Source organism: Dipodomys ordii, unplaced genomic scaffold (genome assembly GCF_000151885.1).
Source record: "Dipodomys ordii isolate 6190 unplaced genomic scaffold, Dord_2.0 Scaffold5, whole genome shotgun sequence".
In the NCBI taxonomy this organism is placed as follows: Eukaryota; Metazoa; Chordata; class Mammalia; order Rodentia; family Heteromyidae; genus Dipodomys; species Dipodomys ordii.
The window spans coordinates 15,907,025-15,925,117 of NW_012267221.1; the positions used below are offsets into that span (position 1 = coordinate 15,907,025).

The 18,093-nt window shown below is 38.8% G+C and overlaps 1 protein-coding gene across 1 annotated transcript in view; it reads right to left on the bottom strand.

Moving 5' to 3' along the window:
- Positions 1–18,093, bottom strand: part of Grb14 (growth factor receptor-bound protein 14) — an 83,026-nt gene that overhangs the window by 7,114 nt on the left and 57,819 nt on the right. Inside the window, exon 8 of the mRNA XM_013027857.1 lies at positions 6,990–7,070. Within this exon, the coding sequence (XP_012883311.1) occupies positions 6,990–7,070 (81 nt within the window). The remainder of the gene's footprint in view (positions 1–6,989; positions 7,071–18,093) is intronic.

Below are 18,093 nucleotides of genomic sequence, written 5' to 3' on the forward strand. Positions count from 1 at the left end.
GCTGAAATTAGGAAAGCAACTCCATTTGTAATAGCCCCACAAAAAATAAAATACCTAGGAATTAACTTAACTAAAGAAGTGAAGGACCTCTATGGGAATACAGTTTTAAAAAGCATTGTACATACTACAAAATTAAGAAATGTAAGGGAAGGGGTGGATGAAGGGAGCTGAGAATGCTGAAAGGTGTGTCGCTGATCAAGATGCATTGTATTCATAACTTCTTTGTTAAATGGAAACTCCTTTGTACAATCATTTAAAGATAATAAACTAATACCAAAGCATAACTATTTCTGGTTAAAAACACTAGTCCTGAACTCCTGTCCCTACTAATATTTCAGATACCTTCATTGTCAATTAAATAGCTCATTCACTTACATAAAAAACTATTTTACAAGATTCAAGATATATGCAAGCTGTAATTTACATTGGTACTCATTTCTTTAGAAAGTTTATTCAAATTCTTATAATGAAGCACACTAAAATAAGTATTTTTAAGGTCAGCATATCAACTTTCATCTTATTTAGAAAATGAAATGGAATGGAATAATAATTTGGACAACTTTACAATATTATTTTTCCTATTATTTAATAGGAGAACACAATCTCTTTTTTTCCCCCCCTGTGCCTGTACTGGGTTTATGCTTAGGGCCTAAGCACTCTATCTTAGTTTTTTCTGCTCAAGTCTGGAACTCTATCACTTGAGCCACACCTCTACGTCCAGCTTATTTCACAGACATTTCGGCCCAGGTTGTGTTCAAACTATGACCCTCTCATCTCAGCCTCCTGAGAAGCTAGGTTTCCAAGTATAAGCCCGCTGGAACCTGGCACCTGTTCCCACCTTGTGCAGGGCTATACAGACAAATGGAAGGCTGGGAACTAAGCCTTCCTGACAAAGGGCGTGACATGAAACTGATGACACCTTCAGATAAGTGATCAACTTTTTTTGGCTAATGACTTCTTATTTTCACATTCATTGAGGTGAAAGTAAACTATCCAACATCTGGATATAGTTCTTATTTTTGTTTGATTGAGGCCTGCATGGTCTACAACTATCTTGTTTTTTTTAAATAAGATTTTTATTGTGAAAATACTGTACAGAGGGGTTACAGTTACATGAGCAAGGTAATGAGTATATTTCTTATCAAGCATTGTGGCCTCCTCCTTTGTTTTTCCCCTAACATTCCTTCCCTCCCACCTCCTCCCCCTCCCCCTCCCCCGCCCCCACCTAAACCAAAATTGTAATGTTCGTTTTTCAACATAGTGTCTTGTACATGTCGTTGTTGCAATGGGTCCACCTGTATCCCTATTTAAACATTTTGTTTTTTCCCTTCCCCTCCCCAAATTATACCAACACCAAATGCAGTGAAACAGGGGTTATAGCATGGGAGAGGGACATACAAAGCAACAAAAAAAATCATGTGGTACCTTAATAGCAAGAAAGGAAAAACCACTTGTGTCCCTATCTTGAGGTTCATTTCACTTCACATCATCTTATCTGACCTTTTCTGCCATCTTTTTAAAGCTATGCAGCCCTACAGGAAGTCATGAATTCTGGAAAGGAGCTGGCTGGCAGAATCTTGTGTCAATTGTCTCACTTGGCACTGGGCAAGTTCTGTAGTCAGGCAATTGGGAGGTGGAGGCAAGAGGTAGTGAATTCATAGTCAACCTAGAATATGTGGCTAGTCCTAGGCCAGTCTGAGTTAGACGGCCATACCTTGTCTCAGGTCACAAAAAGCCAAGAAGGTAGGCAGTGGTGATTCACCTCTGTAATTCTAGCTACTTAGGAGGCTGAGATTGGAGGATGTGGATGAGACTCATTACCCCTTAAACAGAGAGAACTAGAGGCATGGGTTAAGTGGTGCAGTATCTGCTTTGAGCAAAGAAGCCAAATGAGAGCACCAGCCCTGAGTTTAAGCCTCCACATCGGCCAAAAACAAAGAAATGAAAATAAAACAACAATTAAAAACAAGTCTTAGAGAAATTTCTACCATCCCCAAGGCCCCAGGTTCCATCCCCAGCCCTACAAGAAGAAAAGAGAAAACCTTTCACTCATTTTGGACAATATGAAAAAACTTACAACTCTGCCAAAAAAAAACAAAGGAAAATGCTCAATAGTTGTTATTCATGAATTAATAAACAAAGGGCAATTATAATGGTAATTATAATGGTAAAAGAATGAGCAAAGTTCCATTAGGAGACATTTGGTTTATACCACTGAATACTGACTACAACAAATCTTTATTATTCCATCAGAAAAAAAAAAAATGAAGGATTCCTTTCCATCCCACATGTCACTTTCTCAGCATTTGCTGTTGTTTCTTCCAACTATGTAACAGTATCCCCAAATCTTGTTATGGCTCATCTATATTTATCTAGCTTTCTCGAGATCCAGCATGCAATCTCCCATTTGTTACAGGAGCCTTGGTAACAGAGAGCTCCTCTTTCCAGACAGATGCTGGCTCTGTAATCTCTACTGGTTGTCACAGCTTCTGTGCTCTTCTCACGCATGGTCTGCAGTGCTGGGATGTGGGCCATTCAGGTAGACCTGTGCTTCACCAACCTCAATCAAAGCATCCTCCTGTCCAAACCTCAGAGTAGCCTTCGTCCTAACTCTAGCTTTATGCTTACAGTTTCTCTGCACTCACAGGCCAAGATGGCTTCTACAGTCTCAAGTTCCTGATAACATGAGAATACTATTAAGGAAAGAAACATAAATACATCACCAGTTGTTCTTTCAAAAAGAAATTATTGACTACAGCAGGCCAGAACATAAAATGAGATCACGCAGCATCCTACAACAACTCAGCTGGAGAGGGAGACTATGAGTCACGTAGAAAGCCACTTCATTTGCTGCATTAACTACACCAAGGGAACACACGGAAATACAGAAAATATTTTCCACTGAATGGCATGTGGGGGATAAAAAATTCATAGCATACCTTCAGTGGACAAAGAAACGGATAAGGTCATTTCCAGCTTGATTTTTCTTTTCATGCAGGAATGTAATTTTGGTAACATTAAGAATTATTGAAATGATCCTGTGAATTAGTTGTGTTTGTCAAATATCCCCCCTCATTGCTTTTTAGTTCTTTCTTTTTAAGGGATGAAAAGGACAGACCTTAAGAAAATTTTCCACAGTCATAGAAACACAGATTCCTTTTCAAGAAAGAACAGGTCACGAATTCTGAAATCAGATCCACCCACTGGAACAGAGTCATGTATGCAAAATGCTCCTCTACCTAGATGCATTTGAAGCCTCTAAGGCAAACTAGAAGCTCTGCCATTCGCAAGAGGCACAGCAGTTCCTTAGCTTAATTGCTTCATAAAATGCCATTTTCATGATGTTGATCTTTCCAATCCAGGAGCATGGGAGTTTTTGCCACTTTCTAAGTTCTGTTTTGATTTCTTTTTTCAGATTTTTAAAATTTTCATCATAGAGGTCCTTCACTTCTGAAAACATTACAGGATAGAATAGGAGAAACCCTAGGTCTCCTTGGCACAGGCCGAAATTTTCTTAATAGAGACACAGAAACACAACAAATCAAAGAAAGGTTGGACAAATGAGATTGCATGAAAATGCAGAGCTTCTGTATGGCAAAGGACAGAGCTAGCAAGATCAATAGAAAGCCCACGGATTGGGAGAAGAGCTTCACTAGCCATACAATGGACAAGGGTCTCATATCTAAAATATACCTGGAACTCAAAAATTAAATCCCCCAAAAACAAATCTTCAAAGAAACAACTGCCCAATAAATAAGCGGGCTAAAGACTTAAAGAGAAACTTCTCTGAAGAGGAAAGAAGGATGGCCAATAGACACATGAAGAAATGCTCAACTTCTCTAGCCATAAAAGAAATGCAAATCAAAACATTGAGATTCCACCTCACTCCAGTTAGAATGGCTATAATCAAGAACTCTAATAACAACAGATGCTGGAGGGGATGTGGACAGAAGGGAACCTTACTACATTGTTGGTGGGAGTGTAAACTTGTTCAACCACTTTGGAAAGCAGTATGGAGGTTCCTCAAAAGACTCCACATAGAGCTCCCCTATGACCCAGCAATCCCACTTTGGGCATTTACCCAAATGTTTACAAACAAGACCATACTAAAGCTACCAGCACGACTATGTTTATTGCAGCATTATTTATCATAGCTAAGATGCCCCTCAGTAGATGAATGTATCAAGAAAAGGTGGTATATATACACAATGGAATTCTATGCCTCCACCAGAAAGAAAAGGCTTGGAAAAAATTATATTAAGTGAAGTAAGCCAAGCCCAAAGAAACATAGGTCCCATGGTTTCCCTTATTTGCAATAACTAGTATATATGTCTGAGTCAAGCAGAAAAGGTCAGATAAATTGATGTTAGGAGAATGAACCCCAAGATAAGTATTCAATTTTTTCCTTTAATGCAATTGTTTCTAACATATTTATAAGATGATTTCTATGTTGTTTTGTATGTCCCTCCCCAACAGTATAACCCCTGCTTTCACTGTATTTGATGTTGGTATAATTTGTGGAGGGGAAGGGCAAAAACAAATCGTTTAAATAGGGATACAGGTGGACCCATTGCAACAATGAGATGTATAAGTCGTTATGTCAAAAAATGAACTTTACAACTTTGGTGGGGGGGGGATTGGGTGGGGGAGGTGGGGGAGTATGGGAAGGGATGGTAAGGGGAAACAATGAGGAGGCAACAATGCTTGATAAGAAATGTACTCGTTATCTTGCCCATGTAATTGTAACTCCTCTGTATGGTATTCTCACAATAAAAAAAAAAAGAAGAAGATCCAGCCTAGTGTCAAAAGAAAAGAATTTTTAAATAAAAAAAAAAGAGTAGATTTTTCTCAAGCTCCTCACTCTATCCAGGATCACATCAACAGAGAATAGAATCCTCCACTTCTTTACCCTCCCCCTAAAAAGTGTAAAATGCCTGAGGGTGCTTCTCATTTTGGAGGTGCACCATGTCACTGTGATGTGGGATAATAGCATGGTTGTTATGTAGGAGAACTCCTTTCCTTTCTCAACTGTATGCAGTTTAGAAGAGAGTATCATTCCTTGGATATATGACTAGAGTGTCTCTCCTTTTCTTGTGACTCCCTGAACACAGACCCTGAATGAAAAGCAAGAGCAGCAGAAGTAGGTGAGAGATGCTAGCACCTACTCAGTCCTCAACTCTTCCATCAAAACCCAGAAGAACGGGGTCCTCTACAGATACCAAAGTAAACAGATGGGTCAAAGCATTCATGTTCCCTCCATGAAAATGAAAACAAGTATACACACACACACTCACACACACACACACACTCTTACACACACACACTCTCTCTCTCTCTCTCACACACACACACATACACACACACACACACAGGCAAGTGCTTCTGTGTCCAATTGTAATTCTCAAACCATACACATTCCCATTACAAAATTACCAAACTTCCTCCTCCAGCCTGATTTCTACTGGGACTCACTAGAGAGTGTGTCACCCTCCACAATATGTTGACTGAGTCAAACCACACCGATCAAACTCTCGGACATGTGTTCATTGCCAACAGGACCACATTCAGTGAAGAAGGAAAGAATCTTATCATATTTTTCATTCAATGACAGGGAAGCAAATGGAAAGTACTTGGTTCATATTAATTGAAAGAACTAAACAATAATTGTCTCCAAATTCTTTCTGCTATTAAAAGGATCATCTTAATCACTTTAGACTCTAAAGGAAATTTGGAGGGATTTAAGAAGGATTAAGATAATAAAATTCAATATTCTTTTTATATACATATGGATTGAAAGATAAGTGAAAGCTGACAAACTAGTAAAATGTCTACCTTAAAGTTATTATTTAACAAAACTTCATGGGTTTCCTTAGTTTCTTATCTTAAGGCTTTGAAATCTTGTGCTACAATGATGCAAAATTATTTTTTGATAAAGGGACATGATGACAAAAATTGAAGTTTTCCTTCCACATCTTCTATCAGGCTTCCTAATCAATGTTATTTCATGCCTCATTTCTAGAATGAAGCACTTCATCTGCTGCGTTATATAGGGGACAAATGTGTCTTCATTCGTCACAGCCATGAAGAGCTGATTTTCAATCCATGTAGAAAATGCAGGTTTCAAAAACGCACCTGAACTGATTTGTAATACAGGCACAGATACCTTAATTTCTAACATACTCAGTATTAAAAAGCCACAAAAATCACAGCACGTAAACTTGAAGTTCAAAAATAAATTTCTTGTGTTAAGACACAGGAATTTAAAATTAGGTCCTAAAGATGGTAAAAGATGTATATACGTGAGTCTGTAAAACAATACCCGAATTACATTGAGTAGAATCTGTGAAGCAGTGTTGTCATTAAAATAATGCACGACTTATATTTTGGCTTGTAGTTTTAGAGTTTCCTGGAAAGCAGTCTCTTTTTAGGGACCTAGAACTTTAAAAAAGAATCATTGTTAGAAAACCAGAATACAAATGAGCTCCTGTGAGAATACTGCAGCTTCTGAAATTCTAAGTCATTTGCATGTTTATAGTAGTTTTCAACACTAAAATAAACCTGCAACCAAAACCAACAGTTAAGAAAACACAACCTGTAATGTCATAAAAAAGATTCTACACATGTATCTTATTCAGATCTAATCTTCAGATCTTCAGTGTCACAATGGCCCACCATATCAAACAAAGATTTTGTATACTTTATCTCCTTTCTTTTTACCGTCTCTAAGTAATTAAAAATGGCATCTAATGAACACCATGAATCTCAATTAAATACTTTCAATACATTACAGTGATTATTGTCACCTAGGATGCTCCTATGTAAAATCCAATAGAAAATTCAAAAGCACATTGTATCAAAATCATACCACAGTCACTTTACTTGACCAAAGGGATATAATGCAAATGTACTACAGCATGCATTTGTAGTACAATCTATGTTAAACTAAGTGATGCGAATATAAAATCCAAATCCAAACAGGAGTTCCTTACCATAGGTGAGATACTCTGAGGACTGCATCCGCTTCTACCTTGGTATGGGTGCATGTAATTCTGGTACAGCTGCATGCCATACTGCAGGATAAATCAACAAAAACACATTCTCAAGACATGTATTACACCAATAATTTATGATAAAGTCAACATTATCATAAATTATACATCATTGATATAAAAAGAGTTTAGAACACTGCCTTAAAACAAATATGGTAAGCAATCACAACTTTTAAACAATAAAACAAATAGTGCTCTGCAACAGTACATTTTAAAAGACAATTTTATGGCCAGGGCTGTTGGCTCATATCTGTCATCCTAGATACTTGGGAGTTAGCGATCAGGAGGATAGTGGTTAGAGGACATCCCAGGCAAAAAGTTCAGGAGACTTCATCTCAACTAATAGCTGGGCACATGGCACAGGATTGTCGTCCTAACTTATATGGGAAGCTGCGACTAGGAGGACACCAGTTATAGGCCCATTCAGGCAAAAGAACTGACAAAACCTCATCTCAGCAGAAAAAGCTGTGTGGGGTAGCAAATGCCTGTTCTCCCAGTGATGGCAGGAAATATACATAGAAAGGTCATGGTCCAGGCTGATGCCAGGCAAAAAGCAAGCCCTGTCTCAAAGGATAATTAGGTAGTAAGTGTTAGAGGCATGGCTCAAGCAATAGGGTGCTTCTATCACAAGCAAGAAACTCAAAGTTCAAATCCCCATAAAACACACACACACACACACACACACACACACACACACACACACACACACACACACGTTATTCTCTCAGACCCCAACTTGAGGTTCAGCAACCAAGTATATAGTATAAAGCTCCAGTACTGACATTTCCATTCACTGTGCTTGCCTAGCAAACATGCCCTACAACTACTTCAGAGGGGTGCCCTGCCTTGTGATGAGAAGATGGAAAATGGGCATCATGCTTTATCCCCAAAGCATATGAAAACCTCACACACATCCTAAGCAGTGCTGGGTAAAAGTTTCTGTTACTCTGAGGACTGACAAAATCACTTTGTCCCCTTGGTAAATCTGGAAATGTGGTGGTGGGTGGAGAGGCACTGTAGCACCTTTGTGTAAGTATTCTTTCAGCATTGGTATTTGGCTTCAAAATGAAGGAAACTTCAAAAACAGTAGACAGGGTGGTTTGAAAGAGTGTGGGAGAACACTAGCAAAGCTGAGGAGGATGCAGTGTCTTCAGAAAGCTGGAAGGCATCAGGAAAAGACAGAATTGAAATACAATTGTGTTATTTATTTATACTGCACTGGATGTGTTCCCTTTCAGACCTAGAAGCTACTCTCTTTGATTTCTGTCACTGCTAAAATAAGAAATCAAAGGGACAGACAGATATTTTTATTTCTCCCTTTTTCTTTTTCTTTCTTCCTTTCTTTTTTTTCTTTCTTTTTTTTTTGCTATACATTCTCTACAGTTTTTTTCCCCGTTTTATGCAGCCACATTGAACTCACAAGTTAGGCCCTCATATCTGGTGTTTAACCCCCTGCCTCCCATTTCTTCCTGCTGTAGCTTTGGGCATGACCATCCCTGGCCGAGATGACCATCACTGGCCATCCTCACCACCATCATCACATGGCCCTAGCAGTAAGGGCTGCTCAGGGAGCAGGAAGCAAAGCTGGCCACAATGGGCAGGACGGTGCAGGCAAGCATAGGGAACAAGGACAATAGCTTTGGCAAATACATTCCCATCAACTCCACCATGTTGGATCTGATCATCTCCTGTCTGTCCCATCTGGAAGAGCATAGCCACTCTAACATTTATCTGCAGGAACTGTTGGAATTCAACCATAGGAATGCCTTGAAATGGAGGGGTAGCTGTGGGAAGCTGCATAAGTACCTCTGGCAACCTTTCTTCCTTCCTTCCTTCCTTCCTTCCGTCCCTCCTTCCTTCCGTCCTTCCTTCTTCCTTCTCTCCTCCCTTTCTTTTCTTTCTTTCTTTTGTACTAGATGTTGAACTCAGAACATGGGTGCTTTTCCTTGTCATTTTTAGTTCAAGGCTGTCTACTAATTGAGCCATAGCTCCACTTCTGGCATTTTTAGTGGTATATTGGAGATAGGAGTTCCATGGACTTTCCTGCCCCAGCTGGTGTTGAACCTCAATCCTCAGCTCTCAGCCTCCTGAGTAGTTAGGATTACAGGCATGAGTCATCAGGCCTGAGCTCTGAAAGCATCAAGCAGGCTCCTACTCTGCCCCCTTAGACCATGATTGAGCCAATTATCTTCTTAAAGCCTGGCTTTCACGTGGCCTTGTGGATTGCCCAGTGTCATCACCTTGCTACCTCGGTCAGTTTCCACGGCCCTGTGTCCTCAACTAATGCCAAGCATGGACTTGTAACCAACTAGTCAGCCTGCACACCTGTGCCCAGGCCTCAGATAGTCACAATAAATAGGCTCTCCACATTAAAAAATAAAGTTCTTATAAAAAGACATCGAATCAACACCATAAAACAAAATCCTATCCGCAGGATGAGTTCAACTTAAACATTCCAACTGAGATGTTTCTCTATTTTCTTAAAAGTAATACCAACAAAGTGGATATATTTGGAAATTAGGCAAAAAATCTTGGGGGAAGGTGAGGCTAGAGGAGTCATTTTTTAAAAGATTTTGCTTTTCACATGAATATCAAACTACATTCATTTAAATTCTCTGAACTGACTTCCTTATCCAATTATTTCCCAACTTCTAAAAGTGATGTTTTCTTTTTAAAAATCTAGGTTTGATTGACATTAATAAAACCTAAAAAATTTACTTTAAACCAACCTTAAACCTTTAATAACTTGAACAAAAAAACGTGACAAAGGAGCTGGATCCCTAGACAAGTTCATTTTGGAGACTAGATAATAACTTCAAACCAACACTTCTACAAGAAACATGCTGTTTGGCCACCTTTTATTTATCTGCATTGAAAAGCTGCCTCCAAACTAATAAGACTGTTTTCTTTGAAGATGTATTGTCTCTGATGCCTGCAGCATTAGGCAGTTGCCTCAGTACTGCTGGGGGGGCTTTAGTGGGCATTTAACTCTGGCCGAGGAGAAGGGTATGGGTCATCTTAACATTTCCCCGTCCAATGGAGGGGCAAGTATGAGACCAAAAATCTGCTATAGAGGCTGGCAGAGTTCTAACTGGAGGATAGGAGCAGGCATGACACTTAACTAGGACACTGTACATACACAAAGCCCCTGTTCTCTAAGTCTCAGATGTTCTGTAATTCTACACAGAAGCACGATTGCTCCAGAAGAAAAAAAAAACTGTTTCCTATCTGGTCTTTATGAAGAGTTTACATATGTATATATGTGGAAAATGAAGAATTAAACAAGAGACTACCTTCTTAGTGAGATGCTATTTCAATATCTAATAATAGAACATTAGGAAAACAAAAGGGAAGTTCTGGTCCAGCAAACACAGCACAAAAAGTCTCCCTGTTCCTCCCCAGGAAGAACAATAATAAGTGCTGGAAATAACATGCTAGGCAACCCAGGGAGATCAACAAAGGGATGGCAGGAGTATTTCTAAACCCAGGTGAGTCCACCTTACCAGCGGGGGATGCATGCAAGAGCCCCACTAACAAACTGCAGGCCTGGCTTCCATGTTGGGGAAATTTATTCCAATTATATGTACTGGTATGATAAATATATGTACCTATATGCATATGTAGATGTACACAGAGTATACCTCAAAAGTAGGAAATGACAAAATGTATAACTGAATACATACAAAATAATTGAAGTAAAAACAAAGGATTCAGTGGCAGGACACCTGCCTCACATGCACTAGGCCCGGGTTCAATTGCAAACACTATAAAAAATTGAAAGCATGTAGCTGGTGACTCACGCATGTAATCCTACCTAGGAGGCTGAGATCTGAGGATCACAGTTCAAAGCCAGCCCAGGCAGGAAAGTCTGTGAGACTATTATCTCCAATTAACCACTAGAAAACTGGAAGTGGTGCTGTGGCTCAAGCGGTGGAGTACTCGCCTTGAGCTGAAGAGCTGAGGGACAGCACCCAAGCCCAGAGTTCAAGCCCCACGACGGACAAACACACACACACACACACACACACACACACACACACACACATGAGGTCTTTCCTTGTTGTTGTTGTTTTAAATGTATAAGTGACTTTTTTTTGTTTCCTTTGTATGTTCTTCATCCTGCTGTCACTGTACTTGAATTTGGTAACTTGCATCTTGCATATACATGTGTCTAATTTGGGTAGGGGAAGTAAAAAACAAAATGCTGAAACAAGGACACAGGTTGACCCATTGCAACAATCATACCCACAAAACAGAATTCAACTTTACAACTTTGGGCAGGGTGGGGTGAGGGAGAGTGAGGGAGGTAGGGGAGGGGAGGGATAGTGGGAGAACAAGAGGGAAGGGTAACAATGCTCAACAAGCTATGTGACCATTGCTTTATTCATGTAACTGTAACCCGTCTGTACAGCATCTTTACAATGAATACAATTTTTTAAAAGATAAAAAGTATAAATGATATGGAAACATCATGCCATCATTTTATTTATTAGTTTTTTATGTTTTCTATTCTAAAATACTGTACAGAGGGGTTACAGTTACATGAGTAAGGTAAGGAGTACATTTCATATCGAGCATTGTTACCTCCTCCTTTGTTTTTTCCCTACACCATCTCTTCCCTCCCCACATCCCCAATTCCCACCTTCCCCTCCAAGTTGTACAGTTAGTTTTCTACAGAGTGTCTTGTACATCTCATTGTTACCATGGGTCAACGTGTATCCTTGTTTCAGCATTTTGTTATTTCCCTGCCCTTCCCCAAGTTAGAAAAATGTATATACAAGATGCAGGGCACTGGAATCAAATACAGTGAAAACAAGGGTTATGCCATGGAGGAAGACCATACAAGAGAAACAAAAAAAAATCACATGGTACATTTTTGACACATTAAAAACAATAGCAAGAAAGGAAATACAAATTGTGTCCTTATCTTGGGGTTCATTTCACTTAACGTCATCTTATATGGTCATACATACATAGCTTTTAACCTTTTCTGCTTGTCCTTGCCTTATACTAATTATTGCAAATAAGGGAAACCATGGGACCTATGTTTCTTTGGGCCTGGCTTACTTCACGTAATATAATTTTTTCCAAGTCTTTCCATTTCCTAACAAATAGGGCGATGTCATTCTTTCTCATGGAGGCATAGAATTCCAGTGTGTGTGTGTGTGCCAGTGTGTGTGTGTGTGTGTGTGTGTGTGTGTGTGTGTAATCTACTGAGGGGTATCTGTGTTGGTTCCATATGTTAGCTACAGTGAATAATGATGCCATAAACACAGTTTTGCTGGTAGCTTTAGTATAGCCTTGTTTGTGATCATTTGGGTAAATGCTCCAAAGTGGGATTGCTGGGTCATAGAGGAGTTCTATGTGTATTCTTTTGAGGAACCTCTATACTGCTTTCCTAAGTGGTTGAACAAGTTTACACTCCCACCAACAATGCTGTAGGGTTCCCATTTGGCCTCGTCCCCTCTAGCATCTGTTGTTATTAGATTTCTTGCTTGTAGCCATTCTAACTGGGGTGAGGTGGAATCTCAATGTTGTTTTGATTTGCATTTTTTATGGCTAGAGAAGTTGAGCATTTCTTCATGTGTCTATTGGCCATTCTTATTTCCTTTTCAGAAAATTTTTTCTTTAAGTGTTTGGCCCACTTTGTATTGGGCAATTGTTTCTTTGAGGATTTGTTGTTGGGAGATACAGTTTTTTGAGTTCTAAGTATATTTTAGATATGAGACCCTTGTCCGATGTATGACTAGTGAAGATCTTCTCCCAATTCGTTGGTTTTCATTTTGTTTTGTTTTTTGGGTCCGGTCAGGGGCCTGAAATCTGGGCCTGTGCGCTGTCCCTCAGTTCTTCAGCTCAAGGCTAGCACTCTACCACTTGAGCCACAGCGCCACTTCTGGCTTTTTTTTCTGCTTATGTGGTGCTGAGGAATCGAACCCATGGTCTCATGCATGCAAGGCAAGCGCTCTACCCTGAGCCACCTTCCCAGCCCAACTTGTTGGTTTTCTATAGATTTTGCTAGCTATGTCCTTTGCCATGGAGAATCTCTGCAACTCCATGAAATCCCATTTGTCCAACCAACAAGAGCAAGGATAAAAACCATATGATTATCTCAATAGATGCAGAAAAAGCATTTGACAAGATCTAACACCCCTTTATGATGAAGGCTCCTGAAAAACTAGGAATCCATGGAACATTCCTCAATATAATAAAGGCTGTATATGACAAACCTACAGTCAGCATTATACTGAATGGTGAAAATCTAAAGCCATTTCCTGTAAACTCAGGAATGAGACAAGGATGTCTGGTCTCTCCATTTCTCTTCAATTTAGTATTAGAATGCCTACCTACAGCAATAAGAAAAGATGCAAACATAAAAGGAATCCAAATAGGGAAAGATGAAGTAAAAGTCTCCCTCTTTGCAGATGACATGATCTTGTATTTAAAGAATCCCATAGACTCCACTGCCAAATTATTCAAGCTGATTCAAAACTTTGGCAAAGTAGCAGGATATAAAATTAACCCTCAAAAATCAGTAGCTTTTCCATATGCCAACAATGAGAAGAGTGCGGCTGAAATCAGGAAAGACACTCATTTGTAATAGCCCCACAAAAAATAAAATACCTAGGAATTAACTTATCCAAAGAAGTGAAGGACCTCTATGATGAAAACTTTAAAAATCTGAAAAAGAAAATCAAAGCAGAACTTAGGAAGTGGAAAAACCTCCCATGTTCCTGGATTGGAAGGATCAACATCATGAAAATGGTAATACTTCCCAAGGCTATCTACAAATCAATGCAATACCTAACAATATTCCAACCTCATTCTTCAAGGAAATAGCAGAGGCAATTCAAAAATTCATATGGAACAATGAAAGACCCCGAATAGCTAAAATGATCCTCAACAGAAAGAACAGTGCTGGAGGAATATCAATACCAAATTTCAAACTCTACTACAAAGCCATAATAATCAAAAGAGATTGGTACTTACAATGCTTGATAAGAAATGAACTCATTATATTGCCCATGTAATTGTAACCCCTCTGTACAGTATTTTCACAATAAAAAAAGAGAGATTGGTACTGGCAGAAGGACAGACCTGAGGACCAATGGAATAGGACTGAAAACCCAGAAATGAACCCACAGAACCACCCACCTAATCTTCGATAAGGGAGCTAAAAAAATAGAATGGAAGAAAGTAAATGGTGCTGGCAAAATTGGTTAAACACCTGTAGAAAACTAAAGCTAGATCCTTATATATCACCCTGCACCAGAATCAATTCCAAATGGATCAAAGACCTCGGAGTCAAAGCAGACACCTGAAAACATTACAGGAAGGAATAGGAGAAACTCTAGGTCTCCTTGGCACAGGCCAAAATTTTCTTTTTTTAAAAATTTATTTATTTATTTTTATTGTGAGAATACCATACAGAGGACTTACAATTACATGGGCAAGATAACGACCACATTTCTTATCAAACATTGTTGCCTCCTCTTTGTTTCCCCTTCCCATCCCTTCCCATATCCCCCACCCAATCAAAGTTGTAAAGTTCGTTTTTCAACATATTGACTTGTACATCTCATTGTTGCAACCACCTATATCCCTATTTAAACGATTTGTTTTTTTCCCATTCCCATCCACAAATTATAACAACATCAAATACAGTGAAAGCATGGGTTATATCGTGGAGGAGGAACATACAAAGCAACATAGAAATCATCTTGTAAATATGTTACAAACAATTGCATGAAATGATAAAAAATCATTTGAATACTTATCTTGGGGTTCATTCCCCTAACATCAACTTATCTGACCTTTTCTGCTTGACTCAGACATATACTAGTTATTGCAATAAGGGAAACCATGGGACCTATGTTTCTTTGGGCCTGGCTTACTTCACTGAATAGATTTTTTTCAAAGTCTTTCCATTTCCTAACAAATGGGGCAATGTCATTCTTTCTGATGGAGGCATAGAATTCCATGGTGTATATATACCACATTTTCTTGATCCATTCATCTACTGAGGGGCATCTGGGTTGGTTCCATATCTTAGCTATGGTAAATAATGCTGCAACCCAGAAACACAACAGATCAAAGAAAGGTTGGACAAATGGGATCACATGAAGCTGCAGAGCTTCTGCATAGCAAAGGACATAGCTAGCAAGATCAATAGAAAGCCCACAGACTGAGAGAAGATCTTCATTAGCCATACAATGGACAAAGGTCTCATATATAAAATATAGTTGGGACTCAAAAAATTAAATCCCCCAACAACAAATCTTTAAAGAAACAACTTTAAAGAAACAACTTTTATTTATAAATAAATGGGCTAAGGACTTACAGAGAAACTTCTCTGAAAAGAAAATAAGAATGGCCAATAGACACATGAAGAAATACTCAACCTCTTTAGCCATAAAAGAAATGCAAATAGAAATTTTCTTAATATTATTAATTGTTTTTGTCGGTTATGGGGCTTGAACTCTTGAGTATGAGTGCTGTCCCTCAGCTCTTCAGCTCAAGAGTAGCACTCTACCACTTGAGCCACAGTGCCACTTCCAGTTTTCTGAGCGGTTTATTGGAGATAAGAGTCTCACAGACTTTCCTGCCCAGGCTGGCTCTGAACTGCAATTCTCAGATCTCAGCCTCCTGAGTAGCTAGGATCACAGGTGTGAGCCACCGGTGCTTGGCTTGCCATAGTTTTATTAGAATCTGTTTTTTTCTTTACATGAGACATAATTAATGATTTATGCTGATAAATCACAGATTCACTGAAGTACTGATTTAAGGAAGTGGTTTTACATCTAGATTCCTAATGCTAAGCTCAACTTAAAGGGAAGAAAGACCTAACAGCCAGGTAGAAGAGCATTTCCTCTATCAGTCCAGCATGATACCTAAGTTCAGGAAACCAGAGAAAACCTGAAATAACCAGGTATTTTTTCACCAGCACTGATGGTAGAAGGGTGCTGGATAAGGTTGCTAGGCTATATTAGATAGATAGACAGACAGACAGACAGACAGACAGAAGACAGATAGATAGATAGATAGATAGATAGATAGATAGATAGATAGATAGATAGATAGATAGATAGATGGGGCTGGGGCAAGTGTAACTTCAGTGGCTCCATGCTATTTCCCTATCTTATAACTAAGCCCTCAACTAGATGGCTTCTCAGGGCCTCTGAAATTCTTTATTTTCTTCTTTTGTTTTCTCTCCTTCCTTCCCTCCCTCTTTCCCTGCTCTCTTTTCTACATGTCTATGGCAATCAGCATCAAAACAACAACAACAAAAGTAATAATAATGTAACCAAAGTGACTCTATACCAAAACACCAGCAGGAATTGAAAAACACAAAGCTCAATATAAACCATTGGAAAAAGTCCACAAAACTTTCAATACCATGTTACTTCCCCTAAGATGGCTATAATATTTCAAACAGGAAAGTGACAAATTTTGGCAAATATATGGGAAAAATGCCATGGGAAGGTTAAAATATTCCAGCCACTGGAGAAAACATTTTGACAATTCCTCAAAAAGTTAAATGCAGAATTATCATATAACCAGCAACTCTAGTTCCCTGCATACCTGTCAGAAACCTGAAGAGTGCTGTCCAAATACTTCTGCAAATATGTTCATAATAATACTATTCATCAATAAACGTCCATCACTAAATGAAAGGATAAATTGTTTATCCAAAACATATATATACACAATGGACTATTTATGTATCCATAAAATAGAATGAGCTATGATATGGCTGGGTGCCAGGGCTCACACCTCTAATGTTAGCTATTCAAGAGACTCAGATCCAGAGGATTGTAATTTGAGTCCAACCAGGGAGAAAACTCCACTAGATTCCATCTCTAAAATAATCAGCAAAAACCTAGTCTTGAGCAAATAAGTAGAGCAAGTGGGAGGCCAAACTGTAGTTAACACAACAAATCAAAGAAAGACTGCATAAATGTGACTGCATTAAACTTCAGAGCTTCTGAACAGCAAAGGATATACCTAGAAAAATATATAGAAACCCCATAGACTGAGAGAAGATCTTCACCACCCATACAACAGACAAGGGTTTCATATCTAAAATATACCATCAGCTCAAGAAATTAAATTACTCTAAAACAACCCCCCCCAAAGAAACAACCATCCCATTAAAAACTGGGCTAAAGACCTTAAGAGAGACAGCTCTGAAGAGGAAATATGAATGACCAAGAGGCACATGAAGAATTGCTCAACATCTCTGGCAAGTCAAAACAACATTGAGATGCCATCATAATCCAGTTAGAAGGGCCATAATCAAGAAATCTAACAACGGATGCTGGTAGGGATGTGATCAAAGGAGAACACTATTGCACTGTTGGTCGGAGTGCAAATTTGTTCAATAACTCTGGAAAGCAGTGTGGAGGTTCCTCAAAAGACTACACATAGAGTTCCCTTATGACCCAGCAATCCTACTTCAGGGAATTTACCCAAATGACCCAAAACAAGGACACACTAAAGCCACCAGTACAATGATGTTCACTGCAGCATTATATAGCATAGCCAAGACATGGAACCAACCCAGATGCTCCTCAGTAGATGAATGGATCAAGAAAATGTGGTATATATATACAATGTAATTCTATGTTTCCATCAGAAAGAATAACATTGTTCCATTCATAAGGAAAAGGAAAGACATGGAAAAAATAAATTAAGTGAAATAAGCCAGACCCAAAGAAAAGCAGGTCATCTGATTTCCCTCATTTGTAAGAACTACAATATGATATTCTTAACAAGGGAATCTCAACAACCCAAGTGCTTAGTACAAAGGACTATATATGATGAAGCATATTAACACAAACTACAACTTATGGAAATGAGGTTTTCAATAGATCCTATATATAGTTCATTCTTTTTTCTCTATTGTCTTTTTCTTTCTTCATTTCTCTTAGTTTTTTGTACCCCATGTTTTGCAATTAATAGACAATGCAATATGTGAAAGGGACAGGGAATCACAGAAACAGCAGAACAATGGATGAATCACAGCAACATTGATACTCATTTGACA